Source organism: Ceratotherium simum, chromosome 13 (assembly GCF_057802395.1).
Source record: "Ceratotherium simum simum isolate JZ-2026a chromosome 13, ASM5780239v1, whole genome shotgun sequence".
NCBI classification, from domain to species: Eukaryota; Metazoa; Chordata; class Mammalia; order Perissodactyla; family Rhinocerotidae; genus Ceratotherium; species Ceratotherium simum.
The window spans coordinates 25,252,643-25,276,131 of NC_141912.1; the positions used below are offsets into that span (position 1 = coordinate 25,252,643).

General features: G+C 42.5%; 1 protein-coding gene across 1 annotated transcript; it reads left to right on the forward strand.

The window, feature by feature from the left end:
- The first annotated feature begins 10,818 nt into the window (after positions 1-10,818).
- On the forward strand, positions 10,819-19,012 carry LOC101404616 (butyrophilin subfamily 2 member A2). The gene is given in 8 exon segments (XM_087437852.1): positions 10,819-10,987; positions 11,767-12,114; positions 13,180-13,461; positions 15,169-15,389; positions 15,479-15,491; positions 15,801-15,821; positions 15,921-15,947; positions 17,432-19,012. Coding segments are annotated over 8 exon segments (1,620 nt in total). The 5' UTR covers positions 10,819-10,902; the 3' UTR covers positions 18,055-19,012.
- The last annotated feature ends 4,477 nt before the right edge of the window (positions 19,013-23,489 follow it).

The window sequence follows — 23,489 nt, forward strand, 5'->3', positions numbered from 1 at the left end:
CTCTCTAGGAAGCCTAACTTAACACCTAAACATTGTCTGCACAATAAGAACTTGAGAGGAACGAAGCTAGATGATCTTTAGTGATATTTTTATCACACTGTAGAATCTATCTCCAGGAAAGTGATATTTCCACCACTGAGCATTCATTGATGTTAAAGGATGTTCCTTTCAACTGATGGATACTGGGAAAAGGCTACTCTTCATTGTCATCACTATTATTATTCACCACTGTATCCCCTCTACCCAGCAGGTGGTTGTCAAGTTACATTTGTTAAAAAAAATTGTTAATTATCTTTTCTCTTCAACTAAGCTTTTTCTAGATTTTAAGCACCCATAGTTTTATTCCCCACAGTTTCACATTTTACCTCATTGCAACATTTTCAAAAGTCCTTACTGTATTAGTTTTTTATTGCTGCCATAACACATTATCACAAATTTCAGGACCTAAAAATACATAACTTTATTATCTCATATTTCTGTAGATCAGAAGTCCAACATGGTCTCACTGGACTAAAATCCAGGTGTCTGTAGGTGGTGTTCCTTTCTGGAGGCCCTAGGGAAGAATCTGTTTACTTGTTCATTCTTATTGTTGGCAGAATTCAGTTTCTTGCAGTTGTAGGACTGAGGTTGCCATTCCTTGCTGAGGTTGCCATGTCAGCTGAGGGCTATTACCAGCTTCTACAGGCTGCCACCTTCCTTGTCTGTGGCCCCCTTCCTCCATCTTCAAAGCAGCAATGGCAGCTTGAGTCCCTTAAATCTTTGGACCTCTCTTGGTTTTTCTTACATTGAATCTCTTTGACTCTTCTGCCTTCTTCCACTTTTAAGAAGTGATTAGAGTGAGTCCACCCAGATAATAAAGGATAATTTTCTTAAGATTCTTGGATAATCTCCCTACTTTAAGGTTCAAAATCCAAATTCCACCCACAAGATTCGTTTTGCCAAGTAATGTATCATATTCACAGGTTGCAGAAATGATGGTGTGGACTATTTAGTCTATTACACTTATCATAGTCACAGCCTCACTCACTCTGAAGGAGGAGTAGACCTCCATCCTGGTAGGCCCCTGTATAGACTAGAGGCTTCCATGATTAGAGATGCCTGTGAAATTTTGGAAATTTCATCTGTAGTCCTTTGTTCACCTACTACACTCAGGTATATATGTTAGAGTGTACTTCTCCAAAAAAGATAATTCTCACTGTTGGATACAATGTTTGATGAAATTTCTACCTAATCCCATCTCTTAGTTTGGGTTCCCCAAAGGCTGACTCTGAGTGAAGGACTTGTGTTCAGTTAGTTTATTTGGGAAGTCATCCTAGAAAACCCAAGTTTGGAAATAAATAAAAGGACAAAAGCCAACTAAGTGAAAAATGGCGTAGAGGGTACGTTGATTTTGGTTATCATGTGGGCACCTGGGCTCTGTCTCATACAGGACATTGAGAAACCACGTGAAATTGTAGGCTATACCTCAGAATCCACCTACCAGGGATGGGGAGCCTGGGCCATTCTTCCACAACTCCCATCCTCTATTGGTTGAAGGTTACCCCTGGGGTGTTAACTCTCTTACACTTCCAAGTTGGGCTGTGTGTATGCAAAGTACCAAGTATCATTGGTGTTAGAGAAAGCTCTCAGTGGAGAAGAAGAAAGGCAGGCACCTGGGAAATTGTTACCTTGCAGGAAACTGTCTACCTGAAGTGGACCAACGGGCTATGGGGTTGGGCGTCAACAGCATTTTTTTATGTCTTTGCCTCTGAGAATATAGTGAATGCCTGTTAAGACCTGCCTGCCCTCATCCCACTCACATCCATTTAGCAGAGATGACTTCCTATCCCTCAAATACATGTCCATATAAGTGTGGCACCACAGCCTCCTGACATAGACTGGACCTGGGATGGACATCTGACCCAGACTAGGCCAGAGGGAATACCTTGCACATTTTGATCGAGTGGCTTGGCGACATGTAACCAGTTATACCTGATTAGTGGCAGATATGCATGGGAGCTGTGGGAAGGCATTTTCTATGCACAGTGTTGTCTAGAGAAGCAAAAGGAAGGTGATCTGCAGAGAGATTAGACAAAAGCAGATGTGCAGAGAGAAGGGTTCAAGATTGAGAGAGTTTGGGCAACTTTCACATCCTTGGTTCCAGTGCCTTTGGGGGCCCAGTGTTATTCACGCTGTGTGCTCTGGGAAATTTTGTTCTCTTGTGATGAGGTAAATGTACTGGCTACTATTGCTGCAGTCCTGAAAATTAGCAACTTCACACCACCATTTTACTATGCTCGTTGATTCCATGAGGCAGTAATTTGGAATTTGAACAAAACACAGTAAGAATGTCTTTTGTGTGCCGAGATGTCTTGGCTTCTCCTGGAAGGAATCCACTGTTGGGGGTGACTCAAAGGAAGAATTACCACACAAAATTGTAGTTCTCCCACCCATGTGCATAAAAAAAACAATTAATATGACATCAGCTTTTCAGGAAAGAAAAAAGCTTCATTGCCAGATCGATCTGCAGAGGACAGGGGAATATGCTCTCAGATCTGTCTGCCCAATCCAGGGCTTGGGGAAAAATTTACAAGATGAAGGGGAGGTCATTCTGAAATGTGGACATAGGTGATTGGAGGTAAGGAAAATTGAGGTGATTGATGGTCTGTGCAAGCGTAGTCAAGCTTCATGGCTCTTCATAGGACACATGTTCACAAAATAGTGGTGTTAGCATAATCTGAGGATGGAGTTTTCGGCCCTTTGACATCAAAAACTCATTTATTGGGCATTTGTGCAGGCCCAGTTGACAGGTTGGCGGTCTCAACTGGCCTGAACTGGATGAAGGGTCTCAGTTCCTGAAAAACATCTTACTTCCTCTATTATAAGATTGGGTCAGTTCAACTGGTACTAGAGGGCCCGTGGTTACAGAAGGAACACACCCTCTATATTTATTCCTCTCAGGACAGAGAATGATTGGGTCAGGGTGTCATGATACTAAGTGGGACATTCCAGTTGGAAATCGTCTCCAGGTAACCTACCTGGTGGGAAATGGGTCCTCTTCATGCTCAGAACACATGTGTTTCCCTCTGGCTCTGGCTAGCTACCACAGGGGTTGAGGCCTAGTTTCACTGGATACTTCTGGCACAAACTCCTCCAGAAACCCTGGGTCTTATTTTCTTCAGACAGAGGCTGTAGGACAGGCTCTTAGACTCTCACAACCCTCTCTCCTGTTCCTTCCCAAGAGCAACCCAGTCCTCAGAGGAAACTGTGGAACCATTGTTAGTGTATTAATTGCACAGTTTTGAATTGAATCAGAAAGGAATTGGAGGGAGTGATGTCAGCATCATGGCAGAATGTGTTGTTCCCTTTGTCTTTCCTCTCTAAGTTACAAGTAAACAGACATTCATTAACTTACAGAGGATTCCCTACACAGCACAGTAGGATGTCTGAGAGATCCACTCAGCCATACATCTGAAGTGGAGAGCCTGGATCCCTGGGAAGTGGTGAAACTAAGTGAGTGGACCCCACCCTCTCCCTGGCAGGAGTGATCTAAGTCATGGGTCTAGTGGCCAGCGTAAGAGGAGGTGGGGGCAGCCCAACCTGTGCACGAATGCTTTTGGAGTGGTAGCCCACCCATGGAGCACTGACCATGCTTCAGCAGCCCCACCCATGGCAACCCTCCCCACCCAGTGGTGTGGCTCAGCCCCCGTGAAAGACCACCAAGCACAGTAGCTCAGCCAAACTGCCCACAAGTGCAGAGCTGGCCTGTGTGCAAAAGTAAGCATCCCTCCCGTCCGGCCTAGCACAGCAGCTCAGATGGTCCCCTGCCAAGCATGGCAGTCCCACATGAGAGCCACCTGCCACAGAGCACAAAGGCTCTGGCTGCACATGAGTTCATGACCTGCCAAGCACTTGCAGCCAGCACACAAACGCAGAGAAGCTCTACCAGCACAACATCCAGCAGAAGGGGCAGGATCACAAAACACAGCTCCTGCACCCCCCAGCATTAGCAGGTGGAATCTGTGAGCTGATACTACCACAAATGCACCAGCAAAGGATCAATTCATCAAATACCATGAAGAACTAAATTGACACTTCAAAGTAGAACGAAAATGACAAGTCTCCAGAAACCAATCCTGAAGTGACAGAAATTTACAATCTAAATGACAGAGAATTCAAAATAGTTATCAGAAAGAAACTCAATGAGTTAAAAGAAAACTCAGAAAGACGGTTCAATGAGCTCAGGAATAAAACTGATAAGCAGAAGGAATACTTCACCAAAGAGACTCAAACTCTAAAAAAAAAAAAAAAAAATCAAACAGAAATTCTGGATATGAAGAACACAATTAATGAGATAAAAAATAATCTAGAATCCATAACTAATAGAGCTGGCATTAGGCAGGAGAATTAGTGATTTAGAGGATAGAAATATAGAAAAGCTTCAGGTGGAGGAGGAGAGAGAAGTAAGATTTTTAAGAAATGAAGAAATTCTTCTGAAATATTTCACTCAATTAAGAAAAGCAACATAAGGATTATAGATATTCCATTCCAGAGGGAGAAGAGGGAGAGACGGGGCAGAGAGCTTGTTCAAAGAAATAATAGCTGAGAACTACCTGGGGAAGGAACTGGACTTACAAGTACATGAAGCCAATAGAACTCCTAATTACATCAATACAAAAAGACTTTCTCTGAGGCGTATAATATTAAAACTGGAAAAAGTCAATAAAAAGAAAAAGTATTAAGAGAAGAAAGCAGAAGAAAATAAACTAAAAAAGGAACCATTATGAGGCTTTCAGCAGATTTCTCAGAGGAAACCTTACAGGCTAGGAGAGAATAGGATAATATATTCAAAATACTGAAAGACAAAAACTTTCAGACAAGAATACTCTATCCAGTGAAACTATCCTTCAGATATGATGGAGAAATAAAAGCTTTCCCAGATAGACAAAAGCTGAGGGAGTTAATCACCACTAGGCCTACCTTACAATAAATGTTGAAAGGAGCCTTTTCATCTGAAACTAAAAAGCAAAGGTTTACAATACCTTCAGCAAGGAGATAAATAAATAGAATCAGAAAATTGCAGCTCTATATCAGAATAGGTCAGTAAACACTTCATTATAACATAAAAAACAAAGGGAAAGAAAGCATCAAAAATACCTATAAATACTTCAATTTAGTCACAAGCTTACAACACAGAAAAGAACAATTTGTGACATCAATAACTCAGAAGGGGAAGAGGAAGGGGAGGGAGCTTGCTTAGGCTAATGGAGATAAGAGGCAATCAAAAAATGGACTATCTCTTCTATGAGATCTTTTATACAAACCTCATGGTAACCACTAAACAAAAAATCAGAGCAGAGCTACAAATCATAAATAAAGAGAAAAATGAGAAAACCATCACAGAAAACCTCCAAACTGAAATGGCAGTCAGAAATACAAGGGAAAAGAAACAATTTGCTGCCTCCAGGAAACACATCTCAGATCTAAAGATAAACATAGGCTTAGAGTGAAGTGATGGAAGATGATACTCCAAGCAAACAGCAAGCAAAAGAAATCAGATGTTGGCCTACTTATATCAGACAAAGCAGACTTCAAGATAAAAAATACAATGAGAAATGAAGAGGGGCAGTATATAATGATAAAAAGGATATTCTGCCAAGAGGAAATAACACTTATGAACATATATACACCTAACACAGGAGCACCAAAGTATATAAACCAACTATTAACAGATCTAAAGGGAGAAATTGACAGCAACACAATAATAGTAGGGGACCACAGCACCACACTTACATCAATGGATAATCCAGACAGAAAGTCAACAAGGAAATAGTGGCCTTAAATGAAACATTAGACCAGGCAGACTTAATAGATATATATAGAACGTTCCAACCAAAACCAGAAGAATACACATTCTTATCAAGTGCACATGGAACATTCTCAAAGATAGACCATATGTTGGGAAACAAGTCAAGCCTCAATAAATTTAGAAAGATTGAAATCACATCAAGCATCTTTTCCAAGCACAATGTTATGAAATTAGAAATCAATGACAAGAAAAAGGCTGAGAAAGTCACAAAAATGTGAAGACTAAACAACATGCTACTGAACAGGCATGCTCCTTTGAAGAAATAAAAGGAGAAATAAAAAAATACCTGGAGACAGATCAAAATGAAAACACAATATACCAACTCTCATGGGATGCAGCAAATGCGGAGTTAAGAGAGAAAATTTATAGCAATATAGGCCTACCTCAACAAACAAGAAAAATCTCTAATAAGTAATCTTAAACTACACCTAACAGAACTAGAAAAAGAAGAACAAAGTCCAAAGTCAGTAGAAGGAGATAAATAATAAAAATTAGAGCAGAAATAGAGACTAAAAAAAACAATATAAAGGATTAATGAAACTAAGTGCTGGTTCTTTGAGAAGATAAACAAAATTGGCAAACCCTTAGCCAGACTTACTAAGAAAAAAAGAGAGAAGCCTCAAATAAATAAAGTTAAAAATGAAAGAGGAGAAATTACAACAGATACCACAGAAATACAAAGGATTATGAGAGAGTACTATGAAAAACTATGTGCCACCAAATTGGACAATCTAGAAGAAATGGATAAACTCTTAGACACATACAACCTCCCAAAACTGAATCAAGAAGAAACAGAGAATCTGAATAGACCAATCACAAGTAAAGAGATTGAAAGAGTAATCAAAAACCTCCAAAAAAACAAAAGTCCAGGACAGATGGCTTCTCTGGAGAATTCTACCAAACATTCAAAGAAGATTTAATACCTATCCTTCTCAAACTATTCCAAAAAATTGAAGAATATGGAACGCTTCCTAACTCATTCTATGAGAGTAACATTACCCTAATACCAAAACCAGACAAGGACAACACAAAGAAGGAAAACTACAGGCCAATATCACTGATGAACATAGATGCAAAATGCCTCAACAAAATATTGGCAAATAGAATACAGCAAGACATTAAAAGGATCATACACCATGATCAAGTGGGATTTATACCAGGGACACAGAGATGGTTCAACATCTGCAAATCAATCAATGTGGTACACCATATTAACAAAATGAGGAACAAAAATCACATGATCATCTCAATAGTGCAGAGAAAGCATTTGAGAAGATCCAACATCCATTTATGAAAAAAACTCACAATAAATGGGTATAGAAAGAAAGTACCTCAACATAATAAAAGCCATATATAACAAACCCACAGCCAACAGCATACTAAATGGTGAAAAACTGAAAGCCATCCCTCTGAGAACAGGAAAAAGACAAGGTTGCCCACTCTCACCACTCCTATTCAACATACTACTGGAGGGTTTGGTCAGAGCAATTATCCAGAAAAAAAAGATATCCAAACTGGAAAGGAAGAAGTGAAACTCTTGCTGTTTGCCATCAACAAGATTCTACATATAGAAATCCTAAAGAATCCACCAGAAAAGTATTAGAAATAATCAACAACTACAGCAAAGTTTCGGGGTACAAATTCGACTTGCAAAAATCAGTTGCATTTCTATACACTAATAATGAATTAGTAGAAAGAGAAGTCAAGAGTACAACCCCACTTACGACAGCAACAAAAAGAAGAAAATATCTACGAATAAACTTTAACCAAGGAAGTGAAAGACCTATACATGGAAAACCATAAGACATTATTGAAAGAAATCGAAGATGACATAAAGAAATGGAAAGATAGTCCATGCTCGTGTATTGGAAGAATAAATATAGTTAAAACATCCATATTACCTAAAGCAATGTAAGAGTCAATGTGATCCCAATCAGAATCCCAAAGACATTCTTCATGGAAATAGAACAAACAATCCTAAAAGTTATATGGAACAACAAAAGACCCCAAAGAGCCAAAGCAACCTTGAGAAAAAAGAACAAAGCTGGAGGCATCACTATTCCTAACTTCAAAATATACTACAAAGTTATAGTAATCATAACAGCATGGTACTAGCACAGAAACAGACACATAGATCAATGGAACAGAATTGAGATCCCGGAAATAAAACCACACATATGTGGGCAGCTAATCTTTGACAAAGCGGCCAAGAACATACAATGGAGAAAGAAAAGTCTCTTCAATAAATGGTATTGGAAAAACTGGACAGCCACATGCAAAAGAATGAAAGTAGACCATTATCTTACACCACACACAAAAATTAACTCAAAATGGATTAAAGACTTGAATGTAAGACCCAAAACCATAAAACTCCTAGAAGAAAATATAGGCAGTACACTCTTTGACATTGGTGTTAGCAGCATCTTTTCAAATACCATATCTACTCAGGCAAGAGAAATAAAAGAAAAAAAAAAAACAAGTGGGACTACATTAGACTAAAAATCTGCTGCAAGGCAAAGGAAGCCATGAGCAAAATGAAAAAACCTACCAACTGGGAAAAAATATTTGCAAATCTTATATCCAACAAGAGGTTAATTCCAAAATATATAAAGAATTCATACAACTCAACAGCCAAAAAACAAACAACCAGATCAAAAAATGGGCAGAGAATATGAATAGACATTTCTCCAAAGAAGATATACAGACAGCCAACGGGCACATGAAAAGATGTTCAACACCACTAATTACCGGGGAAATGCAAATCAAAACTACAATGAGATATCACCACACACCCGTCAGAATGGCTGTAATTAACAAGACAAGAAATAAGTTTTGGAGAGGATGTGGAGAAAAGGGAACCCTCATTCACTGCTGGTGGGAATGCAAACTGATGCAGCCACTATGGAAAACATTATGGAGATGTCTCAAAAAATTAAAAATAGAAATACCATACAATCCAGCTATCCCACTACTGGGTATTTATCCAAAGAACTTGAAATCAACAATACAAAGAGATCTATGCACCCCTATGTTCATTGCAGCATTATTCACAATAGCCAAGATGTGGAAGCAACTCAAGTGCCCATCAACCGATGAATGGATGAAGAAGATGTGGTGTATATACACAATGGAATACTACTCAGCCATAAAAAAGACAAAATTGTCCCACTTGCAATAACATAGAGGGACCTCGAGGCTATCATGTTAAGCGAAATTAGCCAGACAGAGAAAGACAAACACCATATGATTTCACTCATATGTGGAAGATAAACAAACACATGGATAAGGAGAACAGATTAATAGTTACCAGAGAGGAAGAGGGTAGGGAGTGTAGGTGAAAAGGGTAAAAGGGCAAATATGTATGGTGATGGATAAAAACTAAACTATTGGTGGTGAGCACGATGCAGTCTATACAGAAACAGATATATAATCATGTACACCTGAAATCACACAACGATGTAAACCAATATGACCTCAATAAAATAATTTTTAAAAATTCAAACATTTAAAAACAGAGAAAGGAATTGAGGGCCTCCAGGGGAAACATTTAGGCTCTTGAGGGAAATGTGAAGAAATGTGTCTCAGGAAGATTATTCTAGAAGAAATCTTTACAATGGTCTGATTGGGGTCTGTGGGGCATGGGAGGGGAGCATTGTGTGGGTGTAGGGGGGTGTTGGATTCAACCAGTCCATCTACTGGCAGAGGATGAAGCCCAACTAGAAAGTCTTTGTTTGCTGCCATCTTCCTGTCCCCACTAGAATGCCACCTCCCTGAGAGAGAAAGGGGTTTTTCCTCTCAGTATCCTCAGCATCTCGCCCTCAATGGTTTTTGAATGAATAACACGGTCTACAGTCTACCACTGCGGCTGCTGTCTTGCTTCGTTCTCTACCCCTCCAACCCCTCCCTGTGTCCCCCCTTATCTTTCCACTGCCCCCACAATCAGAAAAACTTGAACAAGATCTCTCAGGCTTTGGAAAGCAGGTTGTTTATGTTTACCTAATCCCCACCCCCACCCCCAACCCCATCCTCTATTACATACACACTTCTACACTCAGAGGCCTCTCCTGGTTAGCCGCAACGGCCAAAACGCGCGGGGAATCTCAAGGTTTTGCAAAAATAAAGAAAAATATCTTGCTTCTGAAGACAGAAAAAGTAAATAAAAAGGCTAAATCATCTCAAAAGCCTATTCGCAGCTGTGGGATTTTAATTCTCAAACTTTCTGTGTATTTTGCTTAGTAACTGATGAGACAGCAGTCTCAGGGATACTATTGGCTGGCTGACCCACAGCCGACCAATCCTGAGCTCTAAACCACTCTGGAAATATTCGGACTTAGCGGTCACAGAGTGGACCGGGTCTCAGGTCCCACAGCCCCTCGCACTGCAACTAATGGGAAAGTAAGAAAGTTTTCTTCTCTGCTTTCCAGATAGTGTATTCTCCGGTTGTGACTGTGCCCAGGAGCGGGTTAAAGAGAAGAGGGATCGTGGAAAATCATCATTTAAGCGTCAGAGGAGAAAAGAAACCCAAGAAGTTAATTCTAGACGGTAGGAAAGGGAGGGGAAGCGCCACAGCTCTGCGGTGCAGGTGGGGCGGTAAGTAGAGGAAGGGAACCTGATGGGAGAAAGGCGGGAGAGGGGAAGCTTCCTCTTGGGGAGGCTCTCCATGACTGGGTTTACCTCAGGTCACAAAGCCTGATTTGCGGGGAGGAGGAAGGGAAGGGAGGGAGGGTATGGAAGAGTATGAAGTGACAACTGAAGAAACTCAACTCTGGCCAGAGAAGTGAGCTGAGGAGGGCGGAAAACTGCCTTCCTGATCCCTGTATTGTTGGCTTATTCCATGGAATGTTCACTGAATCAATCTATCGGGAGACACCTGAACCGGGAGAGGAAGGGGGCTGCCTAAGACCGAAGTGGGGTGCTGACGATACCAACACAGATTACAGGAAAGTTTGACCTCGATCAGAACTGTGGTACCAAGTCTCCTTGGCTGATTGCTCCATTCTGTGCCCCTAGGTGTCTGGTCCCTGCCCCTCCTGAGTGACTCATCTCTGGTGCTTATGGAGCCAGCTGCTTCCCTGCCTTTCTCTCTGCCAGGCTCCCTTCTCATCTTCCTCCTCCTCAGCTTGTTTGCACTGGTCTCAGGTAGGGTCCATGCCACTAGCTCCTATCAGCTTCTCAGAAAGTATAGCAACACTTCAGTCTGCAAAACACTGCAATCTGAAGAAGTACTGCAGTTGTGTTTACTCAACCTTTCCTTCTGCACATGCTCGTTGAATTTATACCAGCGCGTCCCATGGAAATGCAATGAGAGCCACAAAGCCCAGCTGCGTACACAATTTTAAAATTTTTAGTTATATTTAAAAAGGTAAAAAAGAAACTGATGAAACAAATTTTAATATATTTTGTTTAACTCCCAAAACCAAAAATTATTATTTAAATTTTAATTATTGTAAAATGTTAACAGTAAGATATTTAATATTTTTATTATAAATTTTCAAAATTGTGTGTATTTTCCATTTACAGCACATTGCCATTGGGACTAGCTAGTTGCCACCATATGGGACAGCTCAAATTTATCCTCCACTCCAAGCACTGTGCTAGATTGGGGAATGGAAGGACACCTCTCTGAGCACAGGGTCAGTAGGGGGTGCTCAGTGTATGCTTCTCAGTGTTTTGTTCAGGAAACATCAGCAGCCTCAGTAGATACTCCTACTAGGTACCTATTGCTGCTGACCAGCCACAGCTACTGGCCCCCAGAATCTTCAGTCCAGGGAGTCTCTGTGGCCTTAGAAAGAATATGTTTGAGAGAATAATTAGAAATAGAGAAGGAATTTGTCTGTGCCCTGGAATGTGCACTTCCTTTCCTGTCTTAGATATGTGATGCTGGTGCCCCTGTCTGATTCTACCCCTTTGTGGAACAGACCAATTTACTGTCGTGGGGCCAGCTGATCCAATCCTGGCCATGGTGGGAGGAAACAGCACATTACGCTGCCACCTGTCACCTGAGAAAAGTGCTGAGGACATGGAGGTGCGGTGGTTCAGGTCTCAGTTCTCCCCCGCGGTGCTTGTGTATAAGGGCGGGCGAGAGAGGACAGAGGAGCAGATGGAGGAGTACCGAGGAAGAACAACCTTTATGAAGGAAGAGATCAGCAAGGGGAGCATGGGGCTGATCATCCACAACATCACAGCCCATGAAAATGGCATCTACCACTGCTATTTCCAAGAAGGCAAATCCTACGATGAGGCCATCATGCGCCTGATGGTGGCAGGTGTGTCGTTTCATTTTGTTCCATTGCTTTTTCACAGTGTGACTCTTGGGAAAGATTCTCTCCTAACCTCGGGCCCATGGCAGACCAGCCGATATTTGCTTAAAGTCCCCTTCACACAGGGAGGGTGGCTTCCTCCTGCCCATAGGCCAAATGAGTGGATTTGCCCTGCTTAGCTGTGGGCATCCCCTCTTGAGAAGCACACACAGAACTCAGTTGTAGCCTTGAACAGGGGAGAATGTTGAATCCCTACAGATTATTCTTATGTTTACTTCCTGGAGATCTCTGAGGGTCGTCCTCAGTAACATGTTTTAGAATTAAACATTTTATTGTGAACTACAATACACATACAGAAAAATTCATAAAACATTGATGTACAGGTTACTGACTTATTACAAATTATAGTCCATATAACCACTACTCATATCAACAAATAAGACACTGCCTATTCGTCACTCATGTTAGTTTCCTAAGGTGATGGTCTTGAGGTGAAAAAGTTTCTTAAGATTCTGTGAGCCTTGCAGATTTCTGTCCTTACCATATTAACCTAGAGCTTCAGGAAGCCAAGGCTTCTGAAAAGTCCTCCCAGGGCCAAAAGTGATCCTGAACCTGCTTCTTTCAGGTCAGAGTGGACACACCCTCACAGAAGTGAGAACATTAAAACCTCTAGCTGAATGAATCAACAAACATTTATTGGGAGGCAGGTGCTTGCTACTGTGATGTGGTCTGTAGGAGGAGCACAAAGAAAAGTGCAATGTAATCCTTTCTCCTTAGAGATCTCATAATTTATTTGGCATATTGGTCTCCTGGTGTTCTCCAACATCAAGGTTTTCTTCTTTCCCTTCTTCCTTCCTTCCTCTGTCCCTCCCTCCTTTCTTTCCTTCCTTCCTCCCTTCACAGAAGAGGTACTGCAGGAATGCATGGAATATGGGTAATAAATTTCTCTGGGTGCTGGACCCTTGCTCTCTCCCCCCTTCCCTTGGCTTTCACCATTAAGAGCTGTTCTTCTAAGACACTTTGGCTAAGACACCATTGCATTGTTATCTGAGCCCTGGTCTCTCTCCTCAGGCCTGGGCTCTAAGCCCCTCATTGAAATGAAAGGCCATGAGAACGGGGGCATCCGGCTGGAGTGCACATCTGTAGGGTGGTACCCAGAGCCCCAAGTGTTTTGGAGGGACCCTTATGGTGAGATCTTGCCTGCCCTGGAGGAGGCTTACACTGTGGACGCAGACAGCCTCTTCATGGTCACCGTGGCTGTGATTATCAGGGACCTCTCTGTGAGGAACGTGTCCTGCTCCATCAACAACACCCTGCTTGGCCAGGAGAAGGAAACTGTGATTTTAATTCCAGGTGAGTTCCCTGCCCTCTGGAGCCCATTGTGTGGAGGCAGGATCCTCAGCAGACAGATTGGAGCCTAGAGTGGGGTTGGGGAGGGAAGGGCATAGGGTGGAAGTGTCCTAGGCTCTGAAGGGCTGGAGGCTGCAGCTGAGTTGAGGCCTCTTCCCTTGTCACAAGAGGAAAATCAAATAGTCTCAAAACACATGGGTAAGAGCCTTTCTTCTGAGGGTAAATCTGATCATTATTTCTGTGTTATGGTCCTTATCCTGCAGCAATTTTTAAACATTTAGAAGAATCATAAACCACAGAGAGTGGTGTGGGTGGGTGTCTATCTACACCCAGAGGTGCTGCCTGCTGAATCCCTCCCTTCCTACCCATGGGATTTCCCAAGTGACAGAGCAGGGAAGTTCTCTATCTATAGACATTCATCAATTCGTTCAACAAATACTTAACAAAGCATTATATATGTTCAAGGCTCTGTTCTGGAAATGGAAGATAAATCATGGGACAAAATACTCGATAATCCCTGCCCTCATGGGGCTCACATTATAGAGTGGCAGAAAGCAATAAATGAAGTAATTAAACAAGAAGTGAAATCATTAATTAAACTGTGGATTATATCAGATGGTGATAAGTACTGTAGAAAAAATTAATCAGGGAGAGGATAGAGAGTGCTATGGGGGAGTTGTAATTATAAACAGGATGGTCAGGTAAGGCTTCACGTAAAACATGGCAATTGGGCAAGTGAGGAATGAACCATGCAGATATTTGAGGACCGAGGAAGCCAGGTAGCAGGAACAGCATACGCCAAGGGCCTGAGGCAGGAGTATGTCTGGCAGTTTCAAGGAACCCCAAGAGGCAGGTGTGGCTTGAATGGATCGAGTGCAGGGAGTGTTGAAGGAGATGAATTCAGAGAAGCAATACGTCCAGATCATATGGGTCAATATAGGCCACAAATGGACTTTGGCTTTTAGTTTGAATGGGATAGGAAACATTGCAGGGTTTTTAGCAAAGAAATAACACCACAGGGCCGGCCCCGTGGCTTAGAGGTTAAGTGCGCGCGCTCTGCTGCTGGCGGCCCGGGTTCGGATCCCGGGCGCGCACTGACGCACTGCTTCTCCGGCCATGCTGAGGCCGTGTCCAACATACAGCAACTAGAAGGATTTGCAACTATGACATACAACTATCTACTGGGGCTTTGGGGAAAAAAAGGAGGAGGATTGGCGATAGATGTTAGCTCAGAGCGGGTCTTCCTCAGCAAAAAGAGGAGGATTAGCACGGATGTTAGCTCAAGGCTGATCTTCCTCACAAAAAAAAAAAGAAAAAGAAAAAGAAATAACACGATCTCACTTAGGCTGCTGTGCTGAGGATAGACTGTAGAGAGTGTGGGCAGAAGCAGGAGGAGGACGTTGCAATATTCCAGGCAAGAAGTGATGGTGGCTTGTTCCAGGATGATGGTCGTGGTCATCCAGCACGGCTGGTTAGATTTTATTCACCCTAGTCCTTCTCATGGTGACTCCAGGTGTTTCTGCTTTTTTGTCTCCTGGGACCCCAGCCCTGGCAATCACTGTGGGTGACTCTTTCTCTATCTGGGTTTCTGAGAGAGAAGCCAACAGAGCAGGGACCTAAGGGAGCTCTTTAGATATGAGTCCTGAGGGGTGATCTCATTTTGGGTCTCCTTTTTCTTACTAAATGGGACTTTTCTGGCTCCCTTTTCAGAATCCTTTACTCCCAGCACATCTCCCTGGATGGTGGTCCTGGCTGTCATCATGCCTACTCTGCTCCTCCTCATCGCTGGGATCATCTGTCTTTCTAAGAAACTCCACAGGGAAAAAGAGATTCTCTCAGGGGAAAAAGAGGTTGAAAATGAAGAGAAAGAAATTGCACGTAAGGAACTGGGGAAAGAACATGTGAAAAAGAGAAAGAACATCACATAAAAGGTAAAAGAGTAGGAGGAGAGTTCACTGTCACACAAAGGACACAGCTCTGACAGCTAGAGGCCTTGGAAACAGAGAGAGGACATGAATAGAGGCAGAGGAAGGGCTTGGAACTCTCAGATCCTAGGAATGAATCCTCAGAGCTTGCTTGCTTCCACTCTGCAAATGTTGCATCCATTCACCTGGCTATGTGGAGCACTATATTGTTGGACAAAAGCAAACCTAAGTCAGTACTGATAATCTCCATCCACCTGATCATATATCATTTCCGGTAACTTGACAATTCCCTGGGCAGGGGGGAGAGGGGATGGTGGTGTTCATAGAAAGGGCCAGTCCTTCATCATTTAATACAAACTCAGATTCTCTTACTTCCTCAATTGTGGACATTCATTTGTTTCTGTTTATTTTTTTCAGAGCAACTTGAAGAGGAATTGCGTAAGTTTAGCATTTCCTGAACTACTCCAGGCACAATTTGTCTTCTGCTTGGTTAGCCATTATCTCGTGAAGCTCACCTCTCTCTCTGTCCCTTTGCAGGATGGAGAAGAACCCTCTTACATGCTGGTGAGCACCTCTGACATTTCCCCAGATCCTGAGGTTTCTCCGCACTTCTAGCCAACAAGACACATTAGAGGATATAAACAAGGGAGCCCACAACTGGTTGGGCATAGGAGGGGGCTGGGCTTGTTCACTAGCGGTATCCCACCCAATGCGGGATCCCAGCTCTTCTGTCAGGGAATCCCCACAGCTCTCAATCAATTCTATGGCTTAGTTCCCACCAAACTTTGTTTTTCAGAATAATTTAATCCATAATTATAGAGGTCTCCCATTCATAGTGGACCTCCCCAAAGGATACATTGTAGTAGCTATTGTTCTGTGGATCCTGGATTAATTTGAAAGAAGACAGTACTGGCTTAGCTATTTATAACCTGGGAGATGGTGTAGACTGCACAGTTGAAGAGCTATGTGTGGGAAAGGCAATAAGCTTCTCCCAGCCTGTCTCAGAGGTGCACAGACTGGTGCCAGAAATGCCTTCCTGCTCCAAGAGAACACTGATATTTTGTGTGTAGCCTTTGAGGGGAGGGGAGATGGGCAAGTGGGAGAGCAGGGAATCCACTTGCCTGGTCCTAATGAGCACTTTGCATCTTATGATTTGTCACCTTCTGCTTAAAAGCACTGAAGAATCCAGGCTTTACTAGTTATTATGGCATTCGGACCTTTCCTCCTTCCTCTTTTGAATTTCAAAATTGTCACAGTCAGATATATCAACTTGGGGAAAGGAGAAAGTCATTATTACACAATAGCAATGTAGATTGACTAAGTAACAATAACTGTAGATGGGAGAGTCTGCAGAATGTCAGGGTCTGAAGCATTTCCTACATCCAGAGAGGTCAGAGCTGCAGACTTCAGACCCATGCTGTTAAAGCAAAACTGGATGGAAATAGTTCCCCCTACCCTTTGCCATACACACCTCTCAGGCAGCAGGTTGGGGGACATTGTCCTCCTTTTTTACCCTGTGAAGGGAGCCCTTGTTAGTCATTTAAATCAGTTGTCATCTGGTTAAACTGGTGGAACACAGAGGACCAATGAAGGGACCCTTTACTGCCCAGCAACCTGTTTAGGGAGAAATTAGACTTAATTGCTTCCTTGGGAGACGGCTAGGACCTCTTTGCTCATTTAAGACTAATGGGAAAGTTTCTAACTACAGAGAATCTCAGAGATCATATGTCTTGAATAGAAAAGGGGGCAGATCTGAGAATGTTGAGGGAAAGTGGGAGCCATTAATTTCACCTCATTTGCTAAACTTTCTGCATTTCTTAGAGCCCCAATTATCCTCTACCTGAGGCAAAGTGCCTGTCACTTAAGAGATACAAGATCAGACTCAGTAATTCTCAGTCTCTGAGCTGCCTGGGATCTGGGATCAAGGGGCCTTCATGGAAAAGGCTGCCACGTGGGGGATCTCCCATCAGCTTTCTGGGACCTCTCTGGGGAGCAGGAATTGCACAATCTCCTGAGACCCCAGGCCTAACCTGAGACTTCCTCTGCAGCTGACGTGGTCCTGGACCCGGACACTGCTCATCCTGAGCTCTTCCTGTCAGAGGACCAGAGAAGCGTGAGACGGGGCCCCTACAGGCAGAGTGTGCCTGACAACCCAGAGAGATTTGACTGTCGGCCTTGTGTCCTGGGCTTGGAGAGCTTCCTCTCAGGGAGACATTACTGGGAGGTGGAGGTCAAAAACGTGATGGTGTGGGCTGTGGGGGTTTGTAGAGACAGCGTTGAGAGGAAAGGGGAGGCCCTACTGATTCCTCAGAATGGCTTCTGGACCTTGGAGATGTTTGGAAACCAGTACCGGGCTCTGTCCTCTCCCGATAAGATTCTCCCCCTGACAGAGAACCTTTACCGGGTGGGCATCTTCCTGGACTGTGAAGCTGGAGATGTTTCCTTCTATAACATGAGGGACAGATCGCACATCTACACATGTCCCCGTTCGCCCTTCTCTGGGCCCCTGAGACCCTTCTTCAGGCTGGGGTCTGATGACAGCCCCCTCTTCCTTTGCCCAGCATTCACAGGGGCCCAGGGGGTCACAGTGCCTGAGGGTGGCCTGATCCTTCACAGGACAGCGACCCAGCACACCTACCAGGACCAATTCCCTGGTCTCAGAGCCGAGTAGAGAAGCCGTGGCCATCTCGACTACCACAGCACAGCACCCCGTGGAAAGAAATGGGCCCTCCTTCCCTCTGGTCACATAAGAAAAACTCCTCCAGAGCCCCCTTGACACCCTCTTCAGGCCCCAGTACCATCTCTCCCTCATTAGGCTGTTGCTTTAGTAACTCATTTGCTTGTAACCATTGGGGCATGGTCGAGTCTCAGGGAAACTATTGCTACCACATGGCTCCCAACCAAGAAGAAAATGTGAGAAAGTAACAGGCAGAAAACATGCCTCTTTAACATCAGAGAGACACCTTCAGCCTGATACTAGAGTTGACATCAGACGCTGTGGACTCAGGGTGAGGACAACAGGATACACTAGGATGTAAGAGAGGAGGGGAAAACCACAAATGGAGGTCAGAAACAGAAGAAGCAGGACCAGAGAGGTGGGAGGGGGACCAGGCTGTGGCAGGGTTAAGCCCCACGGTTACAGCTGAGGGACCCCAGGAGCTGATGGTCCATTTCCAACCAACCCCCAAGATTTCCAGACCACGCAGAAAGCTCCCCAGGCCTAGAACTGAGATGAAGAAGGATGAAGGATGAAGATACATCTGGATCTGGCCTGGCTCGGGTGTTCCTGCAATAAACGAGGAGTCAGTACTCAGTTATTGAGTGTGGACTAAGGTTTCAGGTCCCTGCTGAGCAGGTGGATACTGGACCAAATGGACCACAAGGTTCGGGTTCAGTGGGGAGAGAAACGGTTTCCAGCTTTTTGGCCTCAGGCTGCCTTTAGATGCTGAAAATTATTGAGGACCTCAAAGAGCTTTTGTTTGTTCGGGTTATATCTCTCAATGCTTATGGCATTGAAGATTGAAACTGAGAAATCAAAAAATATATTTATTAATTTACATTATAATAGCAATAATAAACCAATTATAGGTTAATATAAAAACATTTTATGAAAAATAAGTATTGTTTACAAAGCCAAGTAAGCTTTATTGAGAAGTATGATATTCTTTAATGCAAAAATCTAATGTCTGGCTTAGTAGAAGATGTCTAGATCCTCATATCTCCTTCTGTATTTAGTGTTGGGATATCACAGGTCATGCAGGCTCTAGGAAACTTCACTGGGCACTAGTGGGATAATGAGAGCAAACACCAGAAATCATGTTTTATGATGATGAGGAGGATGAGGATGACAATGGAAATAGTATTAACATGTGGACTCCTTGAAAGTGTAATACAGCCCCCCAGAAATCTGCAAAACATATTCTGAGAGCCAGGATGGAGGATCCTGGAACTGGGTCAGGCATCTAAAGTGATGCCTTAAAGGGTAGTATATTGGACTTAACATAATTCAGTACCCAATTGTAAAACTGGGATGAAGAAAAAAGTATTTCAAGCGTTCGAATTTTATTACTGCAGTTAAAAGTGGACACATTCTGGAAAGAATCAGGAACATTGAAATTGCTGATTTGTTAAGGTGAAAGACTGGGTTATTACTGTGTATGTGTATGTGTTGTTTTTATTTGTGGTGCTGTTATTATAATATTATTTGAACAGTTTTAACTAAAAGCACCAGACTGTGGGTTGGGAACAGGTGCTGCTGATAATGGGCTCTATTCATCTTAAGCAAATTACAGATTCTCAAGGTTTCAGTATTCTGCAAGATAAAGCTTTCAATGAGTTTGATATCTTTTATTACAGTTTAAAAAACACTTCCACTTATGCTGTATCCTTGCATTCTCACAGCAAATATACTTACTCCTATTTCACAATGATATTGTGAGGTCTATCACAGTGATAAAGTGATATTTTTTGTTCAAGGAAAATAGAGTTTTCATTCATACTTTTTTCGTAAATCATGCCTCACCTTTAAGGTGCCTTCTCAATATTCCAAAATTCAAATATTTTAAGTATTTATTGAAACTAGTCATGAACCCAATCCTGTGTTAGCCACTATGGGAGCATTAAAATAGTGTAAAACTTGGCCCCTACTTCTTTTATTCAGTCTTGCATTCGTATCTTTACTTATTCATTCACTCTCAATAAATTTACCACCTTTAATTTGTCAAGCATGTTCAATGTGTGGTGCCATAGGAAATAAATAGGGTGATACTATAGAAAGAAATGGGGAGGGTGGGCAGGGACTACTTTAGCTGGCAAAGTTAGGGAGGGCCTCCTGGAGGAAGTGATTGTTTTTCTGAGACTTGAGGACTAAGAAAGAAACAGCCCTGTGAGTGCTGGGGGAAGAGGTGCTGAGCAGTAGGAATAGTGAACACAGGAGCCCCAAAGCAGAAATAAACTAACTAATTGAAGGGACTGGAAGAGGCCCCTGCACTCAGAGCAAAGACTGAGAATGGGACAGGCAGGAGACTCCAGCAGAAAGCAGGCCATCTGGGGCCTCCCATGCTTCTCCAGAATCCTTTCTTCCTTTATGGAGACCGCCTTCCTGGATTTTAGTCCTCAGCCTGGCTCAAGTAAAATTCACCTTGTCTCTTCTATCTATAGAATGGTTATTGGTTGTTTGCCTTGACAAGGGCAAGAGTAGAAGAAGGGAGATCACTTAGGAAACTATTTCAGAAGTTCAGGTGAAAATACAGGTTTGGACTTAATGGTAATGTTAATGGAGGTGGGGTGAAGTGGACAGAGTTTGAAATATGTGATTATATGATTACCTAATCTATATACCTTATTCAAATTCTGCGAATTGTTCCAATAATATCCTTCATATCAAAAGAATACCCAAGGTCATGCATTGTTTCAGCTATCATTTTTCTTTAGTTATCTTTCATCTGAAAGTGGGTTTGGTATCTTTTATTATATTATATAAAGACTCCTAAATCTTTCTTTATATTTCACATTGACATTTTTGAAGGGTACAGGCCACTTATTTTATTGATTGTCCCTCAGTTTGAGTTTATCTGATGTTTCCTCATGATTACTTCCAGATTATTCATTTTTGGCAGGAATGCCTCAGAAATGATGTTCTTCTCAGTGCATCATATAAAGAGATACATGCTTACATGCTGTTGATTAATCCCACTACTGGCCATTATGACTTTGATCACTTGGTTAAGATGGTATCTACCATACTTCACCATAAACTTACTGTTTTACTCTTTGCAATTAGTAAGTTTCTTGTGGGGAGATACTTTGAAGTTATGTAAATATCCTGTTACTTCTCAAATTTTCACATATGAGTTTTGGCATCTGTGGTAGACAGGCTAATAATTCCCCTAAAAAGTCAACAACCTTACTCCTTAAACCTATGAATATGTTATCTTACATGGCAAAAAGGACTTTGTAGATGTGATCTAGCTAAGGACACTGAGATGGAGAGATTATCCTCTATTATCCAGGTAGACCCAGTGAAATCACAAGGTGCTTTATAGGTGAGAAGCAGGAGGGTCAGAGATAGAGAAGGAGACATAATAACAGAAGCAGAGGTCAGAGGTAGAAAGATTTGAAGATGCTATGCTACTGGCCTTGAAGTTAGAGAAATGTGTTACAAGCCAAGGGACACAGGTAGCCTCTAGAAGCTGGTGATGGGGTTCAGGACACGTTACCCCAAAATATGGCGCCTTGGCATATTGAATATCTTAAGCTGAAGGAGTTTGAGTAAACTTCAGAAGCAAGAACGTCACTCTAACTTCCCTCCTCTTGCATGTTTTCCCTGAAAGCAGGAGATAAATCTCCCATATGAAAGTTACACTCCCTATACCAGGAGGAAGGGGAACATCCTTATCACCAGAAATAGGGAATTTAGAGTCCAGAAGGCTGTATAAACAAACCTTGTTATTCTTCACCATTTACTTCTCATAGCCCAAACCCCTCTGTCTTGTCAATTCTTCATAAATTTATTGTTTCTTTATCTAAAAGGTATAAATCTGCCTGCTCTGGTCACTTCTTCAGTTCTTCATTCTCTTGTGAAAGCTCACATGAACATGTAAAAGTTCAATAACATTTGTATGCTTTTCTCCTGTTAATCTGTCTTATGTCAGTTTAATTCTTAGAGTCAGCCAGAGACCCAAAGAGAGTAGAGGAGAATTTTTCCTCCCCTACACGTGTTGTTACTTCATTCTGGTGAGCAATTTTTGTGTGTGTGTGTGTGAGGAAGATTGTCCCTGAGCTAACATCAGTGCCAGTCTTCCTCCACTTTTCGTATGTGGGACGCCACCACAGCATGGCTGGACAAGCAGTGTGTAGGTCCACACCCAGGATCCAAACCTGCAAACCCCAGGCTGCCAAAGCGGTGCGTGCACACTTAACCGTTAGGCCACCGGGCCAAACCCTGGTGAGCAATTTTTAAATGAATTTTTGTGACTTTAAAAAAATAGTTTACAAAACACTTTCTCAATGAGTTTCTCATTGTAAGAGAGGCAAAACTTTACCTCTTCCCATTTTAGGTTTTCAGCTGAGACTCTAACAAAAAGACTGGTTAACAAGAGAAAAACAAAGTTTGCTAAGAGGTGCAATGCACATCATGCAGGAGAAACTTTAAATGAAGAATAACTCAAAGCAGCAGCTTACAACTGCAGCTTATGTAGCATCTTCAACAAAGAACAATAGATTTGCAGAGAAATGACAGGACAAAGGAAAGTAGTTTTAGTCTTCCAAGGGCAGCAAATTGTGGGCAGGTAAACATGTGGGAGGAAACTAATGGAGTAAAGACTGTTTGCAGATTCCTCTGGTGCCTCCCTGGGCTGATAAGAAATGCTGGTTCTTAGTTGCTTTCAGTTCAAAATAATTTTTATGCCAAAGTGGCATATCTTGGGGTGGCATATTCTGCTACCTTCCATCATCAAACTTTTCTGGGGCATTTTGTTTCAGCTCCCTTACCTCTAAGACTGATTCTCTGCTCAGTGGTTGCAGCATGCCTCAGACTTCCCATTTGAGCAATATTTTTATTTTGGAAATGAAATGGCGGGAAGGGGTGGACAGAGAGAAGAAAGATGAGTTTGATTTCTGGTAAGTTACACTCTGTCAGGCTACTTGTCAGGGGTGTTTGTGCCTTGTGGGATTGAAACCTTAGACATGTGCTTAGATTCCATACCCTTTAGGGTGACTTCCAGTCAGAAGTCATCTAGAAATATGACTCTAGGTTTTTCAAAATTGGAAGGGATTCTAAAGGTTATAAAACCCCAAATATCTTTAGATCTGAAGGAAAATGTGGGCTCTGATTCAAAAAGAAACAAAGCAGGCGTGACATCTGCTAGAGAGCTCTCTACTTTAGCAATTTCACAGAACCCCAACAACAGACAAGGCTGTTCAGTGATTGTGATGGAATGAGACAAAAACAAATCCAGCTATAATCCTGTCAGAGCTCAGACAAAAAACCAAGAATACCGTGCAAACCATAAAAATGACCATACATCTCCCTCTCTTGGCTAACTGAAGGAACTGCTGCTTCTTTACCAATTACACTTTTAGCCCACTCCGTTCCTCCACTTTCTA